The sequence below is a fragment of the Lactuca sativa genome, chromosome 1, assembly GCF_002870075.4.
Source record: "Lactuca sativa cultivar Salinas chromosome 1, Lsat_Salinas_v11, whole genome shotgun sequence".
Lineage (NCBI taxonomy): Eukaryota > Viridiplantae > Streptophyta > Magnoliopsida > Asterales > Asteraceae > Lactuca > Lactuca sativa.
Genome location: NC_056623.2, coordinates 110,622,089 through 110,648,094, shown reverse-complemented (window position 1 = coordinate 110,648,094; position 26,006 = coordinate 110,622,089). Strand labels below are relative to the sequence as shown.

General features: G+C 38.6%; 1 protein-coding gene across 1 annotated transcript; it reads right to left on the bottom strand.

The window, feature by feature from the left end:
- Nucleotides 1–16,629: 16,629 nt before the first annotated feature.
- Nucleotides 16,630–17,352, bottom strand: LOC111921452 (uncharacterized). The gene has a single exon (XM_023917035.1). It carries the CDS (start codon nucleotides 17,350–17,352, stop codon nucleotides 16,630–16,632), a length of 723 nt encoding a protein of 240 aa, XP_023772803.1.
- Nucleotides 17,353–26,006: the final 8,654 nt, after the last annotated feature.

The following is a 26,006-nucleotide window of genomic DNA, read 5'->3' as shown; positions in this document are numbered from 1 at the left end:
AACCTTGAATTATAACCGGTATGTTTATTTGAATACATATTGTTGGTTTCTCACTTAATAATCTATCATTATTATGTAAAGATCCTCCAAAGACACTTCCATCGTAAGCCTTGGAGAAACCGGAAACATCTGGATATAACTTGAACCCAAAAACGATACGCGACGAAAGTATCCACGGCCCCTTTTATTTATTTACAAACAATTCCGGGGTGGAATACACATAAAGGTCAAATATAAACTAAAAACTTAACCTATTAAAGTTTATATATAAATATTTGATGACGTATTTACGTCAAGAAAAGCCTAAGTTTAACATGCAACTATTAAAGTTTAACATGCAACTATTATTTCCAATAATACCCTTACGTATTATTGTTGCATGAAAAATCACCGAATATGTCTTAAAAGTTTCTAAACCTAAAATAAACTTTTCGTGAAAGTTCATAATATTTCAAGTGCCCGAATACATACACAAAAACTTGGAGTAAAGAAAGAGACATAAATTATGATATTATTCATTTTTCATTTGGGACATAAAAAGTGTCGTTATAACGAATAATATGTGTTATACAATAGTTGTCACAAAGTCTCGGTGTTTTATGAACACAACCGGTTTGAGTCAAAATCACTTGCTGTCGGGGTGCTGTGAAGATTTTTGTGTGAAATGGTTTTTGGTTTTTAAACAAGTTTCCGAACAAAGATAATTATTAGACTATACTAAAACTTTGGATTTTTGTGAAAGTTTCTCATTTATCAAACTAAGAATATCAACTTAGTGAAGTCCTATGTAATAATCGTTAATCCATTGTGAGCGAAGAATATGTGTATAGATTTATACGGGTTAACATCCCGTCTGTGGTTGCTAGCTACAACCATCATTTGACGAAACAAAACAGACGACAACTTCTTGTTTTATTTTACTTTATTCATGACGTTCATAAACCATCGTTGGGACAACAAACACCAATCTTTTATTGTGCTTCACGGAGGCAGGATCAAGTCATATAGCTCGATTATTTTTTCACAAAAAGAATATAATCTCCTTGGAACCGATGTTCTACCTCCGGTTTCTTAGTTACCTGAAAATACACATTTTTAAAATATCTCGACAAAAATTGTTGGTGAGTTCCACAGGTTTTAACTCCGTGAGTTTTATAAAAAGAAATTATTATAAAACGTGGAATATTTAAACGAGATAGTGTGTAATCAACAATATTATTGATATGCTTCGTGTGAGATCTAACACCTGAAATCCGATAGATCTATACACACATTATTCGCTCACAATGGATTAACGGTTATTACAGAGGACTTCATTAAATTGATATTCTTAGTTTGATGAATGAGAAACTTCCACAAAATCCCAAGTTTTAGTTATAGTTTAACAACTATCTTTGTTCGGAAACTTGTTTAAAAACCCAAAACAATTTCCTACAAAAATCTTGACAACACCTCGGTTGTAAGTGATTTTAACCCAAACCAGTTGTGTTCATAAAAACGTTGAGACTTTGTGACAACTTTTATATAATTTATGTCTCTTTCTTTACTCCCGAAAAATGGAATAGATCTACGAGAAATCTTATTCAGTTAGATATGGTAGATTCAAATGGGGTACAAAAAGAGTTGACTGCCGAGCCGTATGAGGTAGGAAACTCTCAAGTACGGTTCTAAGGGAAGGAATTAACCCACCTATTCCGACCGGGGAGAACAGGCCATTCGGCAGGGGGATTCTGAAATTGCGGAGGCTTGGTTCGACCAAGCCGCTGAGTATTGGAAACAGGCTATAGCACTTACTCCTGGTAATTATATTGAAGCGCATAAGTTTTTGTGTATGCATTCGGTCATAATTTATGTCTCTTTCTTTACTCCAAGTTTTTGTGTATGCATTCGGTCACTTTGAAAATTTATGAACTTTCATGACACGTTTATTTTAGGTTTAGAAACTTTTAAGAAGTATTTGGTGATTTTTTAATGCAACCATAATATGTATGGGTATTATTGGAAATAATAGTTGCATGCAAAACTTAGGCTTTTCTTAACGTAAATGTGTTATCAAATATTTATATATAAACTTTAATAGCTTATGTTTTTAGTTTATATTTAACTTTTATGTTTATTCCCCACCCCCCCCCCCCCCCCCCCCCACCCCCACCCCCCCAATTGTTTGTAAATAAATAAAAGGATACTCACTTTCGTCTTTTGGGGTTCGAGTTATATCGAGATGTTCCTGGTTTCTCCAAGGCTTACGATGGAAGTGTCTTTGGAGGATCTTTACATAATAATAATAATAGATTATTAAGTTACAAACCAACAACATGTATTCAAATAAACATACCGGTTATATTTCGAGGTAGAGTTTATTAGGTAAAGGTGGAGTCATTACCTTTGTTCTTAAGTTGTCAAAGGTAGGTTGCCAAAAGATGGTTGGAACACAATTTTATTAGCAACAAAAGTGATGGATCTTCTTGGGTTTGTGATTACTCCAAAATAGCTTCTTGTAGGGTAGTTTAAATCTCGAAATTTTGACAGCAAAACATTGAGTTTTTTTTACAGCAAAACAGTGAATTTTTTACAGCAAAACGGTGAGTTTTTGGATCAATTTTAAGAAAACAGCTTTGTATAGGGCTGATGTGTTCTCATTTTTGACAGCAAAACATAAGGTTTTTGACAGCAAAATAGTGGGTTCTTGGATGTTAAAAGCCACTCGAAAAACAGCTCTTTATTCCACTGTTTTGGGTCTCGAAAATTCAGCAAGAACACAATAAAAAGAAGAGTTTTGGGGCTGTTTTGGTGACTTCAAACGCAGCAACAGGAGGCATGTTAAGGGGTATTTTTGGGATAAAAACAGGTTGAAAATAGGTGTGAAATGGCTGTGACAGGAAGCTAAGAAGGAGGAGACAGCAGCTCCATTTCTGCCTTCGGTTTTTGATGGGTTTCGAGGAGAGCGGAGGGGATGTAAGATGGTCGATTTAATTCTAGTATGATATTGAGAGAAAAATGAGTGATTGTTTGCAGTAAAATGAGAGTATTAGAGGGGGAGGGTGTCGATGTATATAGATGGAGGAAAGAGTGAGGAAGATAGATGCAAATCTCACAAGCTAATAGTAATCATATTGATTTGATTTAGCTCATGCAAGTGGCTGCATATTTCCTTCAAGTTAGGAATTTTACTTACCAAGTTTCCATTTAGTTATGAGGGGGAGGGGAGTGCGTAAAGAGATTTGAGAGGGAAATGAAACTAAATTTTGTTTGGTTTAATTTATTTTATGTTCTTCAATATTAGGCCATATCTTTAGTAGATATCATGCATGTGCATGTACTGGGTCTATTTCAAGGATGTTAGGTAGAATATGTAGATATCTAGTGAATTGCTTAAAATGAATATATATAACTCATCCTTGGATAACTTTCACTTCTTGTCGGTGATAATGTTCTTATTTTACTACATATACATTTCTCATATCACTATATATATAAATATTACATAGGCCCTTTTATATATGTATAAATGTATCGATTATACATGTTTCTCTCTTTAATACTTATACCCAAATACATAATCTTAGAGTATTTATTTATTTATCATTTGCTAAAAATATTACTTCTTTTCCGTCGTCTTCGTTCATAAACAACTAAGTTTGATTTCTTACAAATGGGTATGAAATTTCGTTGATGGTATTAAACGTAACCATTCTAAAAATTTTCCGCTACCCGAAGCTGTGCAATTATAATATTTTTGAACACACGGGTTCTCATTCAATCATTTTCACGAAACCGGTTCCAGTTAGGATTATAAAAGAACATCGTTTTTAGACAAATTCTGAGGTCGTGATATTTCCTCAAATTATTATCTAAATTGTAACAAATTTTCTCATAATTTTATTTAGAAAGTATAACATTCGTTATTCATAATTAATATAGATCGTTGTACAAAAGTCTATATTTTTGCCAATTGTTACATTCTCTATCCGTTGAAAGAATTTCTTCCCGTAATTCAACTTGTATACGGGACTTCACTAAACAATTGGGGGTATTTCTCTTTCATCCGATCCTCACGTTCCCAAGTGAATTATGGCCAACGATGAGAGTTCCATCATACTTTCATAATTGGGATACAACTTTGTTTTAAACATTTTCCTTCTCGTCCATAATTTACACGAGTTATTTGACGAAATGAAGTTTCGTGTTTAGTTGAATCTCATCGAGTGGTATTACGTTGCTGTCATCTGACAAACACTTTTTTAGGTTTGACACGTGGAATACATCATGCACTTTGCTAAGTTCTTGAGGTAGTTTTAGTCGATAAGCCATAGGATTAATTTTATCAAGGATTTCAAAAGGTCCAATGTATCTGTTAAGCTAGCCTCTTTTGCCAAAACGAATCATACCTTTCAAGGGTGAGACTTTTAACATCACTCTGTTTCCAACCTGTAATTCCAGAGGTTTATGCCTCACATCAACATAACTTTTCTGACGTTCACGCGCTGCCTTAAGTTGATCTTTGATCTGAATATTTTCTCGGTTGTTTCATTGATTATTTCTGACCTGGTACGTAGTGTGTCATCTGTTTGTTCACGGGCTAATTGGGTATCTCCGGCCAACATATAGGTGACCGACACTTGCATCCGTACAAGGCTTCAAACGGCGCTGCTTTGAGGCTGGTGTGATAGCTATTATTACAAGAAAAATCTATTAACGGTAGATGAGTATCCCATGAATTTCCAAAGTCGATCACACAAGACTGAAGCATATCTTCCAGTGTCTGAGTTGTTCGTTCACTTTGACGATCAGTTTGGGGATGGTAAGTTGTGCTCATATCTAAGTGGGCTCCCAAAGATTTTTGAAGTGATTGCTAAAACCTAGAAGTGAACCTACTATCTCAGTCAGAGATAATGGAAATCGGCACTCCGTGAAGCTTGAAAATTTCCCTGAGATAAGTTCTTGTCAGTTTTTCCATCTTGTCGATTTCCTTGATTGGTAGGAAATGGGAAGACTTAGTTAATCTGTCGACCACTACCCATATAGTGTCATAACTATTGGGGGTCTTAGGAAGCTTTGTGATAAATTCCATGGCAATTTGTTCCCATTTTTACTCGGGAATTTTAGGTTGTTGTAGTAATCTCAAGGGCTTCTAATGCTTTGCCTTGAATTTAGAACAGGTCAGGCACTTGCCCACATATGTAGCAATATCAACTTTCATGTTAGGCCACCAATATAACTTCTTATCCATTCCCCGTAAAGCTTCCTCCCCCAACATTTTCTTCTTTCAGAGCATCTAGTTCAGCCTCACGAGTCTATGCATTAAGTATAACGCCCCGATTCTCAGGTATGGATTTAAATAAAAGGTTCTTTGGCTTTAGGTCCTACTCGACAAGTTGGTTGCCCTACTCGTCGAGTAGCAGCGGGGTGAGATCACGTGTTAAGTGACTTACTCGCCAAGTCCAGGGAGGGACTCGACGAGTAAGAGTTGGCAGAGAAAACCCTAAATCTTGGGGTTTTGCACCCTATTTAAGGAAGCCTCAGCCTCCTTTGGCCTCCATACAGTCTTTGAGAGCTCAGTAAAACCCTAATTCGTGTGGTACTCCTTGTGGTGTGTGTTAGACCTTGGAAAGAAGATTGGTTTGGAAGGAAGAGCTTGAAGAGCAAAGGAGTTGAGGCAAGGAAGGTGAGGGAAACAAAACTTACCTTATCAAGCATCTTTTAGAGGTATCAAGTTCCAATCTTTTCTCCCCTTTTCTTCTAGATCTCTTTGTGGTTGAGTTCTAGGGTTTTATGGGTTTTTAGGAGTCACATTGGTGAGCTATAGGATAGATCTGAAGTTGTAACTTCAGATTTAGACCCTTCTCAAGTTCTAGAATCATAAAGCTTCTGTTTTGGTCGTGGTTGGGGCCCTCCTTGTGCATGAAACCCCATTAAGAGCTTAGATTTGGCATTAAGAGCCTTGTTAGTCATGTATGCATGTAAAGTTTGCAACTTTACGTGAAAAGCATGTCCTAGAAGCTTGGATCTATAATTTGGATCCATTTCATGGCTTAAATAAGTCTGTATGGATTAAGGACTGAAGGAACTCGGCGAGTCGCAAGGTTGACTCGGCGAGTCATATGAAGATGACCGATGAACTCGACGAGTTGATGAACAACTCGGCGAGTCCGATGAAGATTTCCTTAGACTCAACGAATTGTATGAACAACTCGGCGAGTCGGATGAGTTTTCCCCGAGTTATGAATGCGTGTGTAGCCGACGTGTTACAAGAACGGAACTCGACGGGTGGCCTTAGGGTTTCGATCGAAAATCTTAAGAACTCGACGAGTCACCCGATGACTCGACGAGTGGGAAAGAACTTCAAAGAACTCGGCGAGTAGCCGAGGGTACTCGGCGAGTAGCCGAGGGTACTCGGCGAGTTAAGGCCAACAGGGACTGTTGACCTTGACTGAGGACTTTGACTTTGACTATTGACCTGGGGTTGACTGGTTGGTTTATGGAGTACTTGTGAGGTTGAGAATTTATGAGTATGCTCGTACTATGGTAATAGGTGGAGGAGTCTTTGACGAGTGATCCGGGAGTTGGGATTTATCTACCGAGTCAACATCTGCGAGGTGAGTTATCCTCACTGTATCAAAAGGGTCTAAGGCACCAAGGCCGGCCCTTTATGGTTTGCATCCTTGTTTAGAATGGTTGCTATGTTACTGATATGCTAGATTTCATCCTGGTTTAGGATGGTTGCTATGTTATTGATATGCTAGATTTCATCCTGGTTTAGGATGGTTGATATGTTATTGATATGCTAGATACATTCTGGTTTAGGATGGTTGCTATGTTACTGATATGCTAGATTTCATCCTGGTTTAGGATGGTTGCTATGTTAGATTTCGGTTAGATCGGTATCCTGATTATAGGATGTTGTTATGATATTTGATTTGTTAGATCAATTTGACTGTTATGAATGCTAGTCTATGATATTTATGTGCACATGTTTGTTTGATTGGGGGTTGGGTTGAGGCGGTCCTCCTTTGTGCTGAAGGCCAACATACCCTATGAGCGGTCCAGGGAGACTATAGGCCCACGAGGCGGTCCAGTCATGCCGAAGGCTCGGTATAGATTCAGTTAGACTGTAGGCCCTGTAGGGCGGTCCATTCGGGCCGATGGCCCAGTATGCATATTGATTGATTGATTATTACTGATATGATATTATCAGTATGGTGTTAGTATTTTGGGGGTAGCTCACTAAGCCCTTGGGCTTATAGTTTTCAGTTATTATTTCAGGTACGTCAGAGGAACGTGGCAAGGCGAAGGCGTGACTGTACCGCTCCTCGTCCTTACGATCTGTTTTTGGGACACTCTGATGAATAATGATTTGAAAAAAAATTAACAAACACTATTTGGGTGTAAATTGTAATTGTAAAAGTCTAAATTTGGTGTAAAATTTATGGATGTTACAAGTTGGTTTCAGAGCCTTGGTTTGAGTGAATTGGGGGAAATACACGTGTGAACCCAGTCTCAAATCAAAAAAAAATTGAAATAAATTCTAAAATGGTTTTCAAAATAAAGGATGGAAGATGCATAGGGTATGATCAGTCGGAGCCTGTAAGTGAACCCCAAAATACCATACAGTTATTTGATATTTTGATATGTTAGACAGCATGCTAGTGCTAGGCTAGGGATCTTCGGGAATCGCATGGTAGATTTGCCTGATTATATGATGCCTATTAGCCTAGGGTTTTTTGTATATGGAATTGACATCATAACTGTCGATGTTTAGTGTATGCATCACGACTGTGCATAATAAAGACCTTATAGCCTGAGAATGTTGATTCGACCTCCGGGTAGGATTGGATATTCGAAAGTCTATTGGGTCCAGCGTTATGTGCAGCTAGCATGCACTAGCACTGCAGGGGATGATGAAAGTTTCATGGATGTGTGAGTCGTGAGAAGTGGGGAGACTAGATGCGAGATAGTTGATATTCCTTTAGAAGTGAGGGTTGAGCGCGTTTCTATGTTGATAATATGCTTAGGGAGTTATGGTGATACTTGAGACAAATATGGGTAGGTGTGGAAGGTAGTATGGGCCCGTATTACTGAAACACAGGACCCATACGCGTAGTAAGGAAATCACAACCCCTAGGGTTTGTGGGGATAAGTCTCTCGATATTATGATTGTTTATCTGACGTCTTGGGAATATTTTCAGTATGGTGGTGACGAGACGTTTTGCTGCTGGATCTGGGTCGGTATCTGGGTCAGGATCGGGGTCGGGAGATGGAGGGTCGGAGGTGCCGGTAGCACCTGAGCCCATGGTTCAGATTGGGACAGAGGATTTGGATGCTAGGATCCGGGACATCCTACATGACGAGATTGCTGCGACATTCCGAGCGCGGCTACCAGAGATGTTTGGGTCGATTAAGACCGTGATGGTTGACTACTTTGATAAGCGATACACTGCTCTGGCAGAGACAACGGCCGCTGCAGCCACATCGGTTGTAACCGCGACAGGGGTTGGAGGAGGAGCCGACAGGGCTTTTCAGTACCGGGACTTCGATAACACGAAACCCCCGACGTTTAATGGTACATAGGATGCGATTAGGGCTATGAGGTGGTTATCTGACGTGGAGGGTTGTTTCTTCACGTGCTCATGTCCTGCTGACTAGAAGGTCAGATGTGCCTTGAACCTGCTGAGGCTTGGGGCAAAGGACTGGTGGAGGTTGACGATTGGGTTGTACACTGATGATCAGCGAGCTGCTATTAGATGGGAGCAGTTTAGGTATATGTTCCGCACCCGCTACGTTTCGCGCGTTGAGCGGGAGCGACTTGCTCAGAAGTTTTTGACATTGAGACAGGATGGGGAGTCTGTGATGGATATTACTCGTATGTTCATGGAGAGGGCTATGTTTTGCCTGGAGTTTGCTTCAGAGCAGTATCAGATGACTCGTTATCTGAGTATGCTCAAGACTGATATTCAACAGTTTATGTCTACACAGAGATGTGATGCCCTCTTGGATCTTCAGGAAGCCGCAAGGCGGCGTGAGTTGGAGATAGAGCTGCAGTTGAAGGAGCAGCGTCAGGCACCAACACAGTCTCAGTCGGCGCCTAAGCAGTCTAAGACCGCTGATACTCAGGTTGGGAGTCAGTAGAGTCGCACGTGTGGAAAGTGTGGCAAGGGTCATTCTAGCGTTTGTTCAGCAGGAGGTGGGTGCCACAAATGTGGCAAGGAGGGGCATTATGCCAGGGACTGTCGTCAGTCCGCCCCTCCAGCAGACATGAGGATTTGTTATCATTGTCATCAAGTTGGTCATGTGAAGACCAACTGTCCGCAGCTCGCCGCCAAGCCAGCGCAGGGTTCCATACAAGCTATTGTGATGATTGGGGATGGGAGGCCAGTCAAGGTGGAGCCTCCAAAGGCTCAGGGTCGTGCTTTCCAGTTCACGGCCGAGGAGGCCAAAGCAGCACTGGATGTGGTTGCTGGTATGTTTCTTTTTTTTCTGTTTCAGTATTTTATCTGTGTATGCTTATTGGTTGTACCTGTGTTTAGGTATGTTTTTAGTAAACTCTTTGTCTGCTTTGGTTTTATTTGACTCGGGGGCGAGTGGGTCGTTCGTACCTCATACTTTCAGTAGAGGGTTTAGTATGCCGATAGATGAGCTTGAGTGCCCGTTTCGAGTTCCGATCGCCAACAGGCATGGAGTTTCTGCTTCTTCGGTCAACCGGGGATGCGAGTTGGAGATTTTCAGGGTGCCGTTCCCGATAGATTTCATTTCTATTCCCATGGAGGAAGTGTGCGTGATCGTAGGGATGGATTGGCTCAGTCGATTTGGCGCCATGATCGACTGTGAGGGGCAGCGAGTAGTAGTTCGAACCCCAAGTGGGGGAGAACTGGTGGTATATGGTGAGGGCACCAGAGTGGGATCAAGGTTTTGTTCGGTGGCCAGGGCTCAACCGTATATACAGCATGGGTGTGCATGTTATTTAGCGTACGTGGTCGATATGTGGGTTAGGGATCAACCCTCGGTTTCGGAGGTCCCTATAGTTAGAGAGTTTGCTGACGTGTTTCCGGACGAGTTACCCGGAGTGCCTCGGGAGAGACAGGTTGAGTTCAGGATTGATATAGTGTCGGGTGTGGCCCCTAGAGCTAGGGCGCCATACCGTCTGGCACCACCTGAGATGCAGGAAATATCATCTCAGTTGCAGGAGCTGTTGGGTAAGCAGATTATTCGTCCGAGTAGTTCAACCTGGGGAGCACCGATCCTTTTCATCAGGAAGAATGACGGTTCGCACAGGATGTGCATTGACTATAGGGAGTTAAATAAGTTAACAGTGAAGAACCATTATCCACTTCCGAGGATAGATGATCTTTTCGATCAGCTGCAGGGTGCATCTTGGTTTTCCAAGATCGATTTGAGATCCGGATATCACCAAGTCAGGGTGAGGGAGGAAGACGTAGAGAAGACTACGTTTTGGACTCGTTATGGTCATTATGAGTTCGTGGTGATGCCGTTTGGTCTCACCAACGCTCCGGTAGCGTTTATGGATTTGATGAATCGCGTCTGTAGACCGATGCTCGAGAGCTTGGTCATTGTGTTTATAGACGATATCTTAGTATATTCCAAGACCCGAGAGTAGCATGAGGAGCATCTCAGGGAGCTGTTGGAGGTTCTGCGGCGAGAGCGGCTGTACGCCAAATTCTCAAAGTGTGAGTTTTGGTTACTAGAGGTCCAGTTCCTCAGACATCTTGTTAATCAGGATGGGATTTTAGTCGATCCGGCCAAGGTGGATGCGGTTATGCAGTGGGAGACTCCGTAATCGCCTTTAAACATCAGGAGTTTCTTGGGTTTGGCAGGGTACTACCTGAGATTTATTCGAGATTTCTCCAAGATTTCAGTACCCCTCACTCGTCTTACAAGGAAGGGGGTGGATTTCCGGTGGGGCCCTGAGCAGCAAAGGGCATTTGAGACCCTCCGGCAGTGTTTATGTGAGGCGCCGGTGTTGACACTCCCCGAGGGAGTCGAGGATTTTGTAGTATATTGTGATGCATCCATCTCGGGTTTGGGGGCAGTCCTCATGCAGAGGGGATGGGTGATAGTTGATGCATCGCGGCAGCTGAACTGCTAAAGCCGCATGAGACGAGATACCCTACGCACGATCTTGAGTTAGGAGCGGTGGTTTTCACTCTCAAGATTTGGAGGCATCATCTGTACGGTTTCCGTTTCACTATATATACAGATCACAAGAGTTTGAGACACATCATGGATCAGCCGAACCTGAACATGAGGCAGCGCAGGTGGCTGGATGTGGTCAAGGACTATGATTGTGAGATCCTTTACCATCCTGGTAAAGCGAATGTGGTTGCAGATACTTTGAACCACAAGTCAGCTGGGTATTATACCCTAGCAAGGTGTATGTGGATAGCAGTGGATTCCCCGCTTGTGAGCTTGATTAGGGATGCCCAGGTTGAGGGTATGAGACCATAGAACTGGAAGTTGGAGAGGATTAAGGGCGAGAGCGCCCGGTTTGTTCAGCATAGCCGCAGGTTGTTGACCCGGTACGGTCGGGTTTGGGTTCCGATGTTCAGAGGAGTTCGGCAGATAGTGATGGAGGAGGCTCATAAGTCTCACTTTTCTATTCATCCGGGGGTCACCAAGATGTATCGTGATTTGAGTTTGAGTTATTGGTGGCCCGGAATGAAGCGAGAAATTGTTGCGTATGTTGAGAGGTTCCTGACCTATAGAATGGTCAAAACTGAGCATCAGAGGCCGCATGGTAAGTTGTAGCCTCTGGAAATTCCCATGTGGAAATGGGAGCAGATCACGATGGATTTATTATGAAGTTGCCGAGAATGGCGAAGGGGTTTGATGCCATATGGGTCATCGTGGATCGGTTGACCAAGAGTGCCCATTTCTTGGCCATGCGGGAAGGTTCGTCGGCTGAGAATTGGCCGACATGTATGTCAGCGAGATTGTCCCCCGCCATGGGGTTCCAGTTTCTATCGTTTCCGATCGGGATGTCAGGCTTACTTCCCATTTTTAGCAGAAGTTCCATGAGGAGCTGGGTACACGACTGCACTTTAGTACAGCATTCCATACGCAGACCGATGGGCAGAGTGAGCGGACCATCCAGACCCTCGAGGATATGTTAAGGGCGTGCGTCATTGACTTTGGTGGGAGTTGGGATTCCCACCTACCGCTTGCAGAGTTCGCCTACAAGAATAGCTATCATTCCAGTATTGGCGCCCCGCCTTTCGAGCTGTTGTATGGGCGGAATTTAGAACCCCAGTCTGCTGGGGTGAGATTGGGCACAAGGTGATGGGGCGGATAGAGGTAGTTCTGTAAACTACCGAAAAGATACAGCACATTAGGCAGTGTTTGCAGACCGCTCAGAGTCAGCAGAAGAGTTATGCCGACAGACGCCGATCTTAGTTGGAATTTTAGGTGGGTGACATGGTACTTCTAAAGGTCTCACCTTGGAAGGGTGTGATTCGCTTCAAGAAGAGGGAAAAGTTGGTTCCCCATTATATTGGGCCATTCAGGATCATTGCCAGGGTTGGCAAGGGGGCTTATAGGCTCGAGCTCCCGGAGGAGCTTAGCCGGATCCACAGCACATTCCATGTTTCGCAATTGTGAAAGTGCATTATGGATCATGAGGCAATAGTATCATTGGACGACATTCAGGTTGATGAGCACCTGAATTATGTGGAGAGGCCGGTGGCCACCTTGGAAAGGAAGAAGAAGATCCTTCGGAACAAGGAAATACCTCTGGTGAAGGTGCAGTGGGAACACCAGAGGGGATCCGAGTGGACATGGGAGTCGGAGGTGGATTTGCGCGAGCATTACCCGACATTGTTTATTTCAAAGGAATTCGAGGGCGAAGTCTAGTTCAAGTGGGGGAGAATTGTAACGCCCCGATTCTTAGGTATGGATTTAAATAAAAGGTTCTTTGGCTTTAAGTCCTACTCGACTAGTTGGTTGCCCTATTCGTCGAGTAGCAGCGGGGTGAGATCGCGTGTTAAGTTACTTACTCACCGAGTCCAGGGAGGGACTCGATGAGTAAGAGCTGGCAGAGGAAACCCTAAATCTCAGGGTTTTGCACCCTATTTAAGGAAGCCTCAGCCTCCTTTGGCCTCCTTACAGTCTTTGAGAGCTCATTAAAACCCTAATTCGTGTGGTACTCCTTGTGGTGTGTGTTAGACCTTGAAAAGAAGATTAGCTTGGAGGGAAGAGCTTGAAGAGCAAAGGAGTTGAGGTAAGGAAGGTGTGGGAAAAAAGAACTTACCTCATCTAGCATCTTTTGGAGGTATGAAGTTGCAATCTTTGCTCCCCTTTTCTTCTAGATCTCTTTTTGGTTGAGTTCTAGGGTTTTATGGGTTTGGGGGAGTCACATTAGTGATCTATGGGCTAGATCTGAAGTTGTAATTTCAGATCTGGACCCTTCTCAAGTTCTAGAATCATAAAACTTCTGTTTTGGTCGTGGTTGGGGCCCTCCTTGTGCATGAAACCCCATTAAGAGCTTAGATTTGGCATTAAGAGCCTTGTTAGTCATGCATGCACGTAAAGTTTGCAACTTTACGTGAAAAGCATGTCCTAGAATCTCGGATCTGTAATTTGGAGCCATTTAATGGCTTAAATAAGTCTGTATAGCTTAAGGACTGAAGGAACTCGGTGAGTCGCAAGGTTGACTCGGCGAGTCATATGAAGATGGCCAATGAACTCGACGAGTTGATGAACAACTCGGCGAGTCCGATGAAGATTGCCTTAGACTCGATGAGTTGTATGAACAACTCGGTGAGTTGGATGAGTTTTCCCCGAGTTATGAATGCGTGTGTAGCTGACGTGTTACAAGAACGGAACTCGACGGGTGGTCTTAGGGTTTCGATCGAAAATCGTAAGAACTCGACGAGTCACCCAATGACTCGGCGAGTGGGAAAGAACTTCAAAGAACTCGGCGAGTTAAGGTCAACAGGGACTGTTGACCTTGACTAAGGACTTTGACTTTGACTATTGACCTGGGGTTGACTGGTTGGTTTATGGAGTACTTGTGAGGTTGAGAATTTATGAGTATGCTTGTACTATGGTAATAGGTGGAGGAGTCTTTGGCGAGTGATCCAAGAGTAGGGATTTATCTACTGAGTCGACATCTGCGAGGTGAGTTATCCGCACTGTACCAAAAGGGTCTAAGGCACCAAGGCCGGCCCTTTATGGTTTGCATCCTGGTTTAGAATGGTTTCTATGTTACTGATATGCTAGATTTCATCCTGATTTAGGATGGTTGCTATGTTATTGATATGCTAGATTTCATCCTGGTTTAGGATGGTTGCTATGTTATTGATATGCTAGATTTCATCCTGGTTTAGGATGGTTGCTATGTTATTGATATGCTAGATACATTCTGGTTTAGGATGGTTGCTATGTTACTGATATGCTAGATTTCATCCTGGTTTAGGATGGTTGCTATGTTAGATTTCGGTTAGATCGGTATCATGATTATAGGATGTTGTTATGATATTTGATATGTTAGATCAGTTTGACTGTTATGAATGCTAGTGTATGATATTTATGTGCACATGTTTGTTTGATTGGGGGTTGGGTTGAGGCGGTCCTCCTTTGTGCTAAAGGCCAACATACCCTATGAGCGGTCCGGGGAGACTATAGACCCACGAGGCGGTCCAGTCATGCCGAAGGCTCGGTATAGATTCGGTTAGACTGTAGGCCTTGTAGGGCGGTCCAGTCGGGCCGATGTCCCAGTATGCATATTGATTGATTGATTATTACTGTTATGATATTATCAGTATGGTGTTGGTATTTTGGGGGTAGCTCACTAAGCCCTTGGGCTTACAGTTTTCTGTTATTGTTTCAGGTACTTCAGAGGATCGTGGCAAGGCGAAGGCGTGACCGTACCGCTCCTCATCCTTACGATATGTTTTTGGTATACTCTGATGAATAATGATTTGAAAACAATTTGTAAACAGACACTATTTGGGTTTAAATTGTGATTGGAAAAGTTTAAATTTGGTGTAAAATTTTTGGATGTTACATTAAGGTTGGAATGGATGGTCATAGTTAGTTCTTTTACTCGTCGAGGTTTCACGTGTTCCTTATGACTTAAAGCGTTAGCTAAAATGTTTGATTTTCCAGGGTGATACCGTATCTCGCACTCGTAACCGTTCAATAACTCAATCCATCTTCTTTGCCTCATATTTAGTTCTTTTTGATCAAATATGTATTGGAGGTTCTTATGGTTAGTGAAAATGATACACTTGGTTCCATATAACTAGTGTCTCCAAATCTTCAAGGCAAAGACTATTGCTCCTAACTCGAGGTCGTGGGTTGTGTAGTTATTTTAATGGGCTTTGAGTTTTCAAAAGGCATATGCAATAACTTTCTCCATTAGCATTAATATGCACCCCAATCCTTGAATTGACGCATCGCAGTATAGGACACAGTCTTCGGTTCCTTCTGGTAATGATAGGATTGGTGCGCTACACAACATCAGTTTCAAATTTTGGAATGTAATTTCATGCTTATCTCCCCAATTGAATTTTGTTTCTTTTGTGTTAATGTAGTGAGAGGCTTGGCTGTCTTGGTAAAGTTCTCTATGAATCTCCTATATTAGCCAGCAAGGCCTAAAAAATTGGCGCACTTCCGTTGGCGTCCTAGGTGCATCCCAATGCTTAACCGCTTTGATCTGTGTGGGATCCACGTGTATCCCTTTGTTACTTACCACATGCCTTAGGAAGTGTACTTCTTTAATCCAAAATTCGCATTTGGAGAATTTTGCATACAAATTTTCCTTTCTTAGTAGCTACAAGATAATTTAAGATGTTGACCGTGTTCCTCTTTGGTTTGTGAATAGATTAAGATATCATCAATGAACACAATTACGAACTTATCTAAGTATGGTTTGCATACACGGTTCATGAGGTCCATGAATACCACTGGAGCATTTGTCAATCCGAAAGGCATAACTAGAAACTCGTAGTGGCCGTATCAAGTTCTAAATGTAGTTTTCGGAACATCTTCTTCTAGTACCTTCGCTTGATGATACCCAGATCTTAGGTCTATCTTTGAGTAGTAGTTGGATCCTTGGAGTTGATCAAACAGATCGTTTATTATGGGGAATGGATAATGGTTCTTGATTGTTAGTTTTTTCAACTCCCGATAGTCGATACACATCCTGAATGACCCATCTTTCTTCTTGACAAATAAGACTGGTGCTCCCCAAGGAGAAAAGCTTTGTTTAATAAAACCTTTGTCGAGAAGTTCCTAAAGTTGACTTGAAATCTCTTGCGATTCAGAAGGATCCAATCTATAGGGAGATTTTGCTACTGGATCAGCTCTTGGAATTAGATCAATTCGAAACTCGATGCTACGACTCGACGGCAAACCTGGCAAATCTTCGGGAAATACATCAGAATAGTAACATACATGGGGTATGTCATTGATTTCTTTTGTTTTGCTCTTCTTGTCTATTAAATGTGCCATAAAGTCATAACACCTCTTGTGCAGATATTTTTGAGCCTTGGTGCAAGAAATAAGCTTTAATTTTTGACCCAATTTGTCACCATAAATAATCATGGTCTCTTCGTTAGTTAGAGTTAGTCACACAACTTTTTCAAAACATGGAATTTCAACACGGTGAAGAGACAGTCAATCCATACCGATGATAATACCGAAGCTTCCAATTGGCATAGGGATTAGATTGACCGGGAATGTATGATCGTTCATAGTTAAGACACAGTTACATAAGATTTCAGTGGTTCTCTCTATCTGGCTGTGTGCTACTTCTACTTCATATGCTACATCTAACTTACTAGACTCATGATCTAATAGTTGTTTAAATGATGGAGTTATGAAACTTCTATCAGCACCAGAGTCAAATAGAATGGTAGCATATAAATTATTGATGAGGAACGTACCAGTAACAATTGAGGGATCTTGTATGGAATTCTTGTTTCCAATCACAAAAGCCCGACCACGAGCAATTCCATCCCCTTTCCTCAACTTTGGGAAATATTTTTTGAAGTGCCCTTTCTCTCTGCATTCATAACATGTTCCTCCTCCACCTGACCCTGATCCGGTACCCTTGTCCTGAATTGTTGCAGCAAGTGTTGTGGTTGGATAAAAGTTTGCAATATGACCCTTCTTGTTGCATAAGGCATAATGGAAACATTCCCCAATGTGGTGTCGGTTGCATTTTGTGCACAATGATTTATTTCCAATGTAACTCCTTTGTTGAGTCGGAGTCAGGTATAGTGTTACAGCATACACCTTTTCAACTTGATGCTTTTTCTGCTGACCTTGGTTTCCTCCATTGAACTTTCGCTTGTGGTGATTGTTGTTGACTTTTTGAATCTCGACTCTTGCCACCATTGTTCCTTGCTCAATCTCATTTTTGGTTAATTGTAGAGCTAGGCTCTTATCGTTAAGGTATGTGGTAGGTTTTTACGAATATACCATCCCTTTTATATTTGGTGCTACCCCCTACAAGTAGCGTTCCACTTTCTTGCTTTCTGGGTTCACCGTGCTAGGATAGAGAATACCCATATCTTTAAACCTTGTGGTATAGCCTTTGACATCAGATCCTTGTAGTTATAGATTCCATAGTTCATGTCCCAACGCTTGTACTTCATCTCGTGGACAATACTCCTCTATTAAGAGTGCTTTCATGTTTTACCAAGACATTGAGTTAGAAACTGAGACACCTAAAGTCTTCACATGATCAGTCCACCATGTCAAGGCTCCATCCATAAATGTGCATGCGGCAAAACGCACCTTGCTGTTGTCAAGGTAGTAGCAGATATCGAAAACAGCTTCAACTTTCTCAATCCATCAAGTTAATCCCACCACACTTTCATTCCTACAAAGGTTTCTTGGCTTAAAATTTTGAATTGTTATAGGAACAATTTCTTCTAGGATCCTCTAGGTGTAAGTGAAGTGTGCTTCCACACCCATTTCCCAATCCGTGCCATTTCTCTTTTCCTTTGCACTGATTCTCCCTGCATGGTGCTCAATTCGTCGCTTACGTGCCATACTTTTTCCTGCAAGTCGGTGTTCAACTCAAAGAGGGAAGACATATCATTAATGTTCATGGACGGTGGGGGTACAGTTCCTGATGCTTTTCCTTGTGTAGTTACTGATGCTTGTCCCTTTCTCAAATGTTCCCGTAGCATGCCTTTTAATTGTCTATTGGTTCCCTTGGTAGCTTTCTCTAGAAGGTTGGTCTATCCTCTCTTGAGTGTGGGAGGACCTCCTTTTATACTTCATGGAAACAAGTTTCCAATCTGGAACTAAAATTCTAGCAGTTTTTCTGGGACAGCAAAATGAAACTCCAAGGAAACAGCGGTTGGGAGTTGGTGGAGGTGAGGTGGATGATTCTGAGTCGGTTATCATTATCACTTCATTTTCATCATCGTCATCCATATCTTCTTCAGGATCTTGCTCATGTTTCTCCTCCATTTCTTCTTCTGGATCCTCTTCTAGCTCTTCTTCAGGTTCTTCCTCCATTTCTTCTTCAGGCTCGATCTCATCGTATTGCATCAGTGCATGATCAGTTGGGTGAATGGGTTGGTACCCTGTCGGATATTCTGGAAAGTAAGGATCTCCAGGCAACATTGGGTACATAGGTTCCTCCATTGGTGGCTGAATCATCATCCATAGCTCATCCATCTAAACAGAAAATCTTAATATTAGCATTTTAAATATATCGACTTTTTAACATAAGTCTAAACATTGTATTTATAAATCATTTGTGTCTATGACTGGTTTTATTTTTCTTAAAATTCCAAGTTTTTAGCTTGTCAATTATTTCATTTAGGTTGGATAATGTATAATGCCCGATCATAATAAAAATTAGGTGCGCAAGCTAGGTCTAGTTGTGATAAAGCCTATATATTATGAAACCTATTTGATTAATTGACCTAAATTCATGTGTTTTAAGTTTTTTTATATAACTTGTTATACACACAATTGATTTTCTAAAATCAATAATAAATATTAATTTATGTTTCATAAACTTTTAATTTTTAATTTGTTGTAGGATGGTGGTATATCTATGCCTACTTGGGTAAGCCCCAAACTATAGTTGTATTTTTAGGAAAATACTTAGTTCTCTATAGTCGTTAGCTCTAATACCCCACAGTAAGATTATATTTCCTTTCTTTTGCGATAAACTTGACATAATTTATTATCAATATTGTGTGTTTAAATTACGATGATGTAATTTCATTTCTGAATTAAAACGTCTGTAATATATTAATTTAAATAAGTAAATGTTCAATATATGTGGTTGACTGTGATCCAATTGTTAACGTCTCAACCTCGACATTTCCGCCGTCGGTCGGGGTGTGACAACAAGAGTTGATCTCGAAGACAGACTTAGTTTTCTGGATCCATCTGGTGAGGCCTACAACTCCCCCGTTCCCATATAACGACGTAGGGTTGCAGTTCATGAAGTCCTTGTAGGTGCATGCTCTATGTACACATTTCTCATTTCCTTGGGAGCCTTCTCCTCCCGTTCCAGAGTTTGTGTGATTTCCATGTGCGGCTAGCGCCTTCGATATTCTTTTTTCGACCATTGCCTCAATAGTCGCGTAGTCTAGGGGTGGGTTTCTTTGTGCCGATTGAGCATCCTACTCATCTTGAAGACCTTGAATTGATTACGTAATTCTTGGGGGTGCCATTTATAGATTCCTAAAGTTAGTGTCAAGACGTGAGTTAATTCGTAGGAATCAGTAAGTCCGTACTCTCATGGTCTGGTCGTGGTGTGTTAGTGTTATGGACCTATAAATAATATTTTTTAGTGATTCCAAGTCATTATACTGATTGATCTACTTACAGGGATGATGTATAGGCTGGATTTAGTGAAGTGTTAAAGTGGGATTTCCAAACACTATACTTTGTATATGACATGCGAACCAGATATGGTTCTATATACGATAAAAAGGTATATGTCTATTTTCACATGATAGCAATTATAGAAATATCATTAGGGAAATAGAAAAAATTATATTAATACTTAAAATACTCTACTCTAAATATATATACACTAAGATAGGTTAGTGTTATCTAGACAGAGTTGGTATTAGAGGTTTGGTAATTATGCCCATTAATAATTTAAGACTACTTCAATTTAGTTTGATATTTGGTAGTCTTATTTAGCATGTGTGTGTAAGTTGGGAACGAAGAGTAAAATACAGGTCATGAATAGTGGAACGTATAAACACTTAAAGCGTATGAGTAGGAATGAACGAAATGAATATGCTTGATATACGATTAAATGACTCTTTGGGCTCCAACAGTGAAATCAGATCAAAAGCAACTTGTGGGCTTAAGAATGAATGATGAACAATAATGGACAAAGAAATTTGAAAAATGATCTCAATTTTGTTCGGCTAGATGAACAGTAAATGAATTTGAACTTTGGGCTCAAAAATTGTTTTCAAGAAAAGTTATTTAATCAAATGATTTTGAATTTGTTTGGGCTTGATCTAAACAAAAATATTTGATCAATCTATGGTTGAAACATATTTGATCCAATGAGACAAATCGATCAAAAATTGAAAAACGCAAAATACAAATCGAAATCATGGATGTTTTGGAATCCATTTGAGAATTTGAGATACCTTTTGACGACCCGAGTTCCATTTTCAACGAACGAATCAAATTTAGAAGATCTTGGTTCTTTTGTTGGAACGAGAAAATCTTTAATTTGAACATTGTACCACCCACGATGCGTGTTGTACAACTCATTCTTCATGTTCTTTGTGTTCTTCAACGATCTAAGAACATATTCATAAGAACCATCAACACTTTTGGGTTTTGACTTCAAATTAAATGCAACATTTGGAGATTGTTTCTTTGGAACCCAACCCAAATTTGCTTCATGGATTTCGGATTCACAACAACATTTGACGATTTTTGTGATTAAACCCGCTTGTTCTTACTTTTAATCTTGTTCTTCTTTTTCTTTCTCATCTTTTTGCATCTTGAAGATTTGATTTCAAGAACCACTTCATTCTTGACAACTTCAACTTTGCAAGTTTGAATCAAATGTTTTGGAGTTTGATACTTGTGAATTTCTTGGATTGATGGCTTTCGATAAGGAATCATTTCTTCAAACGAATCACAAGAACACCAAATATCATCAGTTTGAACTCTAATCGAGCAAAAAACTTTTTCATCTTCATGGGAATCAACTTGAATCTTCTTGTCATGAACTTAAAGAACATCAAGAACATCATATTGAACTCCATAGTCTTGAACTTCAACATACTTAAGAGCATGAAGATCACTTAGGTTTTCAACAAGAGAAATGTATTTCTTATTAAACAAATCTCTTTCTTCTCCTTCCTTTTGATTTTCACTAGAAGATAACAAGATCAAGGAGATTTCAACCAAGCATCCAATCTTCGAAAGAGGTTGAAAACTCAATTTTCCATGATCATCCTTCAAACCTCCATAAGAAACCATAGTACCCCATGAAATCAAGCCACCTTTCAATAATAATCCATAGAATTGATTTTCATTGACTTTGTATTTCACATCTTCAATGATCACAACTCAAGAATCATAATCCAAGTACACCATCTTTGAACAATCAATAAGATCTTGAGTTTTTCTAAAGATAGAAAATGATTTTGAATGGGTTTTCTAGAGAGAGAAAGCAAAAATAACTTGAATTCTAGTAAAGAAAATCGAATTATGAATAGAATCAAGGATGAATTTGATTTCTAGAATCCAAAAACTCTCTAAAACATGAAGATCAAAAATCAAATGAAGACTCACCAAATATTGAACATCGTCATAGATCAATTCTTGATCAAATCAAGAACACCCGCTCAGATACAATTGTAGTGGTGTTGATTATGATGACAAATGCAGAATATGAAAGATCTAGTGAATCATCATATAAATCATGAACACATGGAGTACATAAATTTGGTTTAAGCTCTCATTAGTTTTTGATAGAAAGAGTACAAATGGGTCTTTCTATTTCTCTCTCTAAAAACTAATGCTCTCACAAAATGTTCCTTACATAAATGAGTGTCACTCACTTCCTATTTATAGGAAAGACAACTCATTACACAATAAAAGAGGGTAAGCATAAAATACACCCAAGCATGACTTTGCACCCTAATAGAATTATGTTCGTTGACACATTCAGGTGTTGATGTACCGTACTTCCGTACGGGAGTACGATATAGTGTTCCCCTTGGGATGACCAGATCACTTGGGTTTTCAACAAGAGAAATGTATTTCTTATTAAACAAATCTCTTTCTTCTCCTTCCTTTTGATTTTTACTAGAAGATAACATGATCAAGGAGATTTCAACCAAGCATCCAATCTTCGAAAGAGGTTGAAAACTCAATTTTCCATGATCATCCTTCAAACCTCCATAAGAAACCATAGTACCCCATGAAATCAAGCCACCTTTCAATAATAATCCATAGAATTGATTTCCGTTGACTTTGTATTTCCCATCTTCAATGATCACAACCCAAGAATCATAATCCAAGTACACCATCTTTGAACAATCAATAAGATCTTGAGTTTCTAAAGATAGAAAGTGATTTTGAATGGGTTTTCTAGAAAGAGAAAGCAAAAATAAGTTGAATTCTAGTAAAGAAAATCGAGTTATGAGTAGAATCAAGGATGAATTTGATTTCTAGAATCCAAAAACTCTCTAAAACACGAAGATCAAAAATCAAATGAAGACTCACCAAATCTAGAACATCATCATGGATCGATTCTTGATCAAATCAAGAACACCCGCTCTGATTCCAATTGTAGTGGTATTGATTATGATGACAAATGCATAATATGAAAGATCTAGTGAATCATCATACAAATCATGAACACATGAAGTAAATAAATATGGTTTAAGCTCTCATTAGTTTTTTTTATAGAAAAAGTACAAATAAGTCTTTCTATTTCTCTCTCTAAAACTAATGCTCTCACAAAATGTTCCTTACATAAATGAGTGTCACTCAGTTTCTATTTATAGGAAAGACAACTCCTTACACAATACAAGAGGGTAAGCATAAAATACACCCAAGCGTGACTTTGCACCCTAACAAAATTCTGTTCATTGACACATTCAGGTGTTGATGTACCGTAGCTCCGTACGGGAGTACGATATAGTGTTCCCCTTGGGATGACCAGATGTGGTGGCTCCTGATCAGACGACTGTAATGGTATGTCTGCATCTTCTTGGATAACTAGAAATGGTAGGTCCTGATCTGACAACTCTAATGGTATGTCTGCACATTTTAAATAGTTCATCAGACATGATAATCTCTCCTGATAATCGTAGACTAGGATCTATGAGGATCGATTGGGTACGGGTAGGATTAGGTATGAGGGTATGTAGATATCCAAATCGGATGCACATCTATATATTGTTTTATGACAATTGGTTTATATATATATATATATATATATATATATATATATATATATATATATATATATTATAACATTGTGGGATTGAAATCCCTATGTACTCACCATGTTTCCCAACCTAATCCACTCAGTTTATTTGAATTACAAGTTATTAAATAAAGATACTCGGATAATGATGTATAAGAGATTCAAGGAAATTAGAATACTGAGACATTGTAAGTCTACGTTTATGCTTATGTTTCTCGTATCAGTTATGACATCCCAAACTTTTTATAAATCAATGAAAAAACATTTCTTCGAAAACTTTTACGGGACCAAATTCCGCATTTATAAATAAACTCTGTTTAAAAAAATAAAAGCATTAACAAAAGGTTTTAAAATAACCATAAATATGGGGATGTCACATGAAATCTTGTGTTAATGTGCCAAAATCGTGACTTAAAAACGAGACTTATTGAAATCATGTCTCATTGAAATCATGTGTTATTGAAATTTGATGATAATGACTTCTTGTTGATTTGATTTTATTCAGTGTTATTTGACAATCGATAGTCCATGGATGAGAAGGATTTCTTATTGTTTTTTATTTAGTTTTAATCGATGGCTTTAATCTTTCCATCACTTTCTGTAATTGAAGATTACTGTTGATTTCTTACTATTTTTTTATTCACCATCTTTAACACATAATGGATGACAATGATGTGAAAACAAATGGTTATGAAAATGTTGTATATGTAGATGCTCAATCTCTAAAGAATGTTGAAGACAAAGATGATGATTCTGATTAGAAAATAAAATTGATATCTGATGTATGGTTACAGTTGTAAATAGGCCGGGTAAAATGGTTGAAAATTCGTTGATATGGTGGATAAATGTATGAGTTTAATTATTTAAAACCTTGTGGGTTACGGATGAGGTTTGGATCAACATTTGATAATTGCTTAATGGGTTTGGATCAAGGTCGATCCGCTCCAAATCCGTTCCAATTTCCATTGCCATGTCTATTGGTCATTAACTGGTAATATGTATTATAACAATCTTAAAACTAATTGTGTCCATAATATTGTATGCTTATTTCTAAGAATGCAACAACTATGTAAAGAAAATTGAAGCAAAATTGAATTTTTGGTTGTATTCTTTTGTGTGTATCTATACAATGAAATTGTAACGCCCATCATTAGATGATTTACTCGTTTTCAACTGTATAATTCTTAATTGAAAATTATCTTTAATCCAATTAAATGCAACACATAATACCGAAAGATGTGTTTAACATAAAAAAACACTCACTGCGATTTTTTTTACATAACTATTTTAATACCATCAATTTCAACATAATGATTTTCACTATACCAACATTTATTTTACTTTGACTTTGGAGAAAACACAAAATTAATGCTCCCACACCATAATATCCTATTTTCCATGTATATCTAGGTCAATGTATCTTATTGGGCTTTGTATGTGATTAGTTTCTATTAATTTTTAGGCTCTTTTTGGTTACTTAAAAGCTTGGATTATTTTTAGCCTTTGTAACTCTAATCTAATTTCAATAATTTTTTTATAGGTTAGTTTTTTTAGGGCTTGTCCACCCCCATACAAACAACACATAATAAAATATGATCATATCATCATACTATATTATAAATGAAACATTTTTTTTCACCACATTCATTTGAAACTCCCATGCATTTTTCCTTTCACTATATTTATTTGAAACTCCCATGACTTTTCAATTTCTTTATAATAATAATTATAAGTTGGTTAATAAAGTTAAATAAATATCAAACCTAAAGTGTAATCATATATAAACTAAATTTCAATATTAAAATAATATATTTACTTCTACTTATAAAGTTATATTTTTTTTTTAACTTTTAATATGTTATACTTAATTTATTAGTTTTAATTTAGTATTGGATGCAAAACAATATCATATAAAAGATACAATTTTGGAACAATTTATATAAAATACTTCAATTATTAATTTAAATATAACATTATAGGGTCAACTTAAATATAAATTTTAGTTTAACTTAAACAACCCAAAAAATATTTTGTAAATAGTTAAAAGTGATAAATTGTAGTATCTTTCTAATAATGATTATAAGTTGGTTAATAAAGTTAAATAAATATCAAACCTAAAGTGTAATCATAAATAAACTAAATTTCAATTTAAAAATAATATCTTTACTTCTACTTATAAAGTTATGTCTTTAACTTTTAATATATTATACTTAATTTATTAGATTTAAAATGTTGTTGTATGTAAACCATTATCAGTTTAAAGCTACAACTTTTGAATAGTTTTGACAAAATACTTAAATTATTAATTTAAATATACAATGCAGTATCAACTTAAATATAAAATTCAATTCCACTTAAAAAACCAAGGAATATTTTGTAAATAGTTAAAAGTGATAAATTGTAGTGATAAATGCAAAAACTAAATTGTAATCTTAATTTAACTAAAACATTTTTATAATCGTTAAAAGTTTTCAAATAAATAGCTTAAAATAATCTACAATAACAATAGTTAAAAATAACTCTATATAAATGATAATATTATTACCTTTAAAATAAAAAAACAATGTTTGGTGTTTTAAAAAATTATAATGATAGA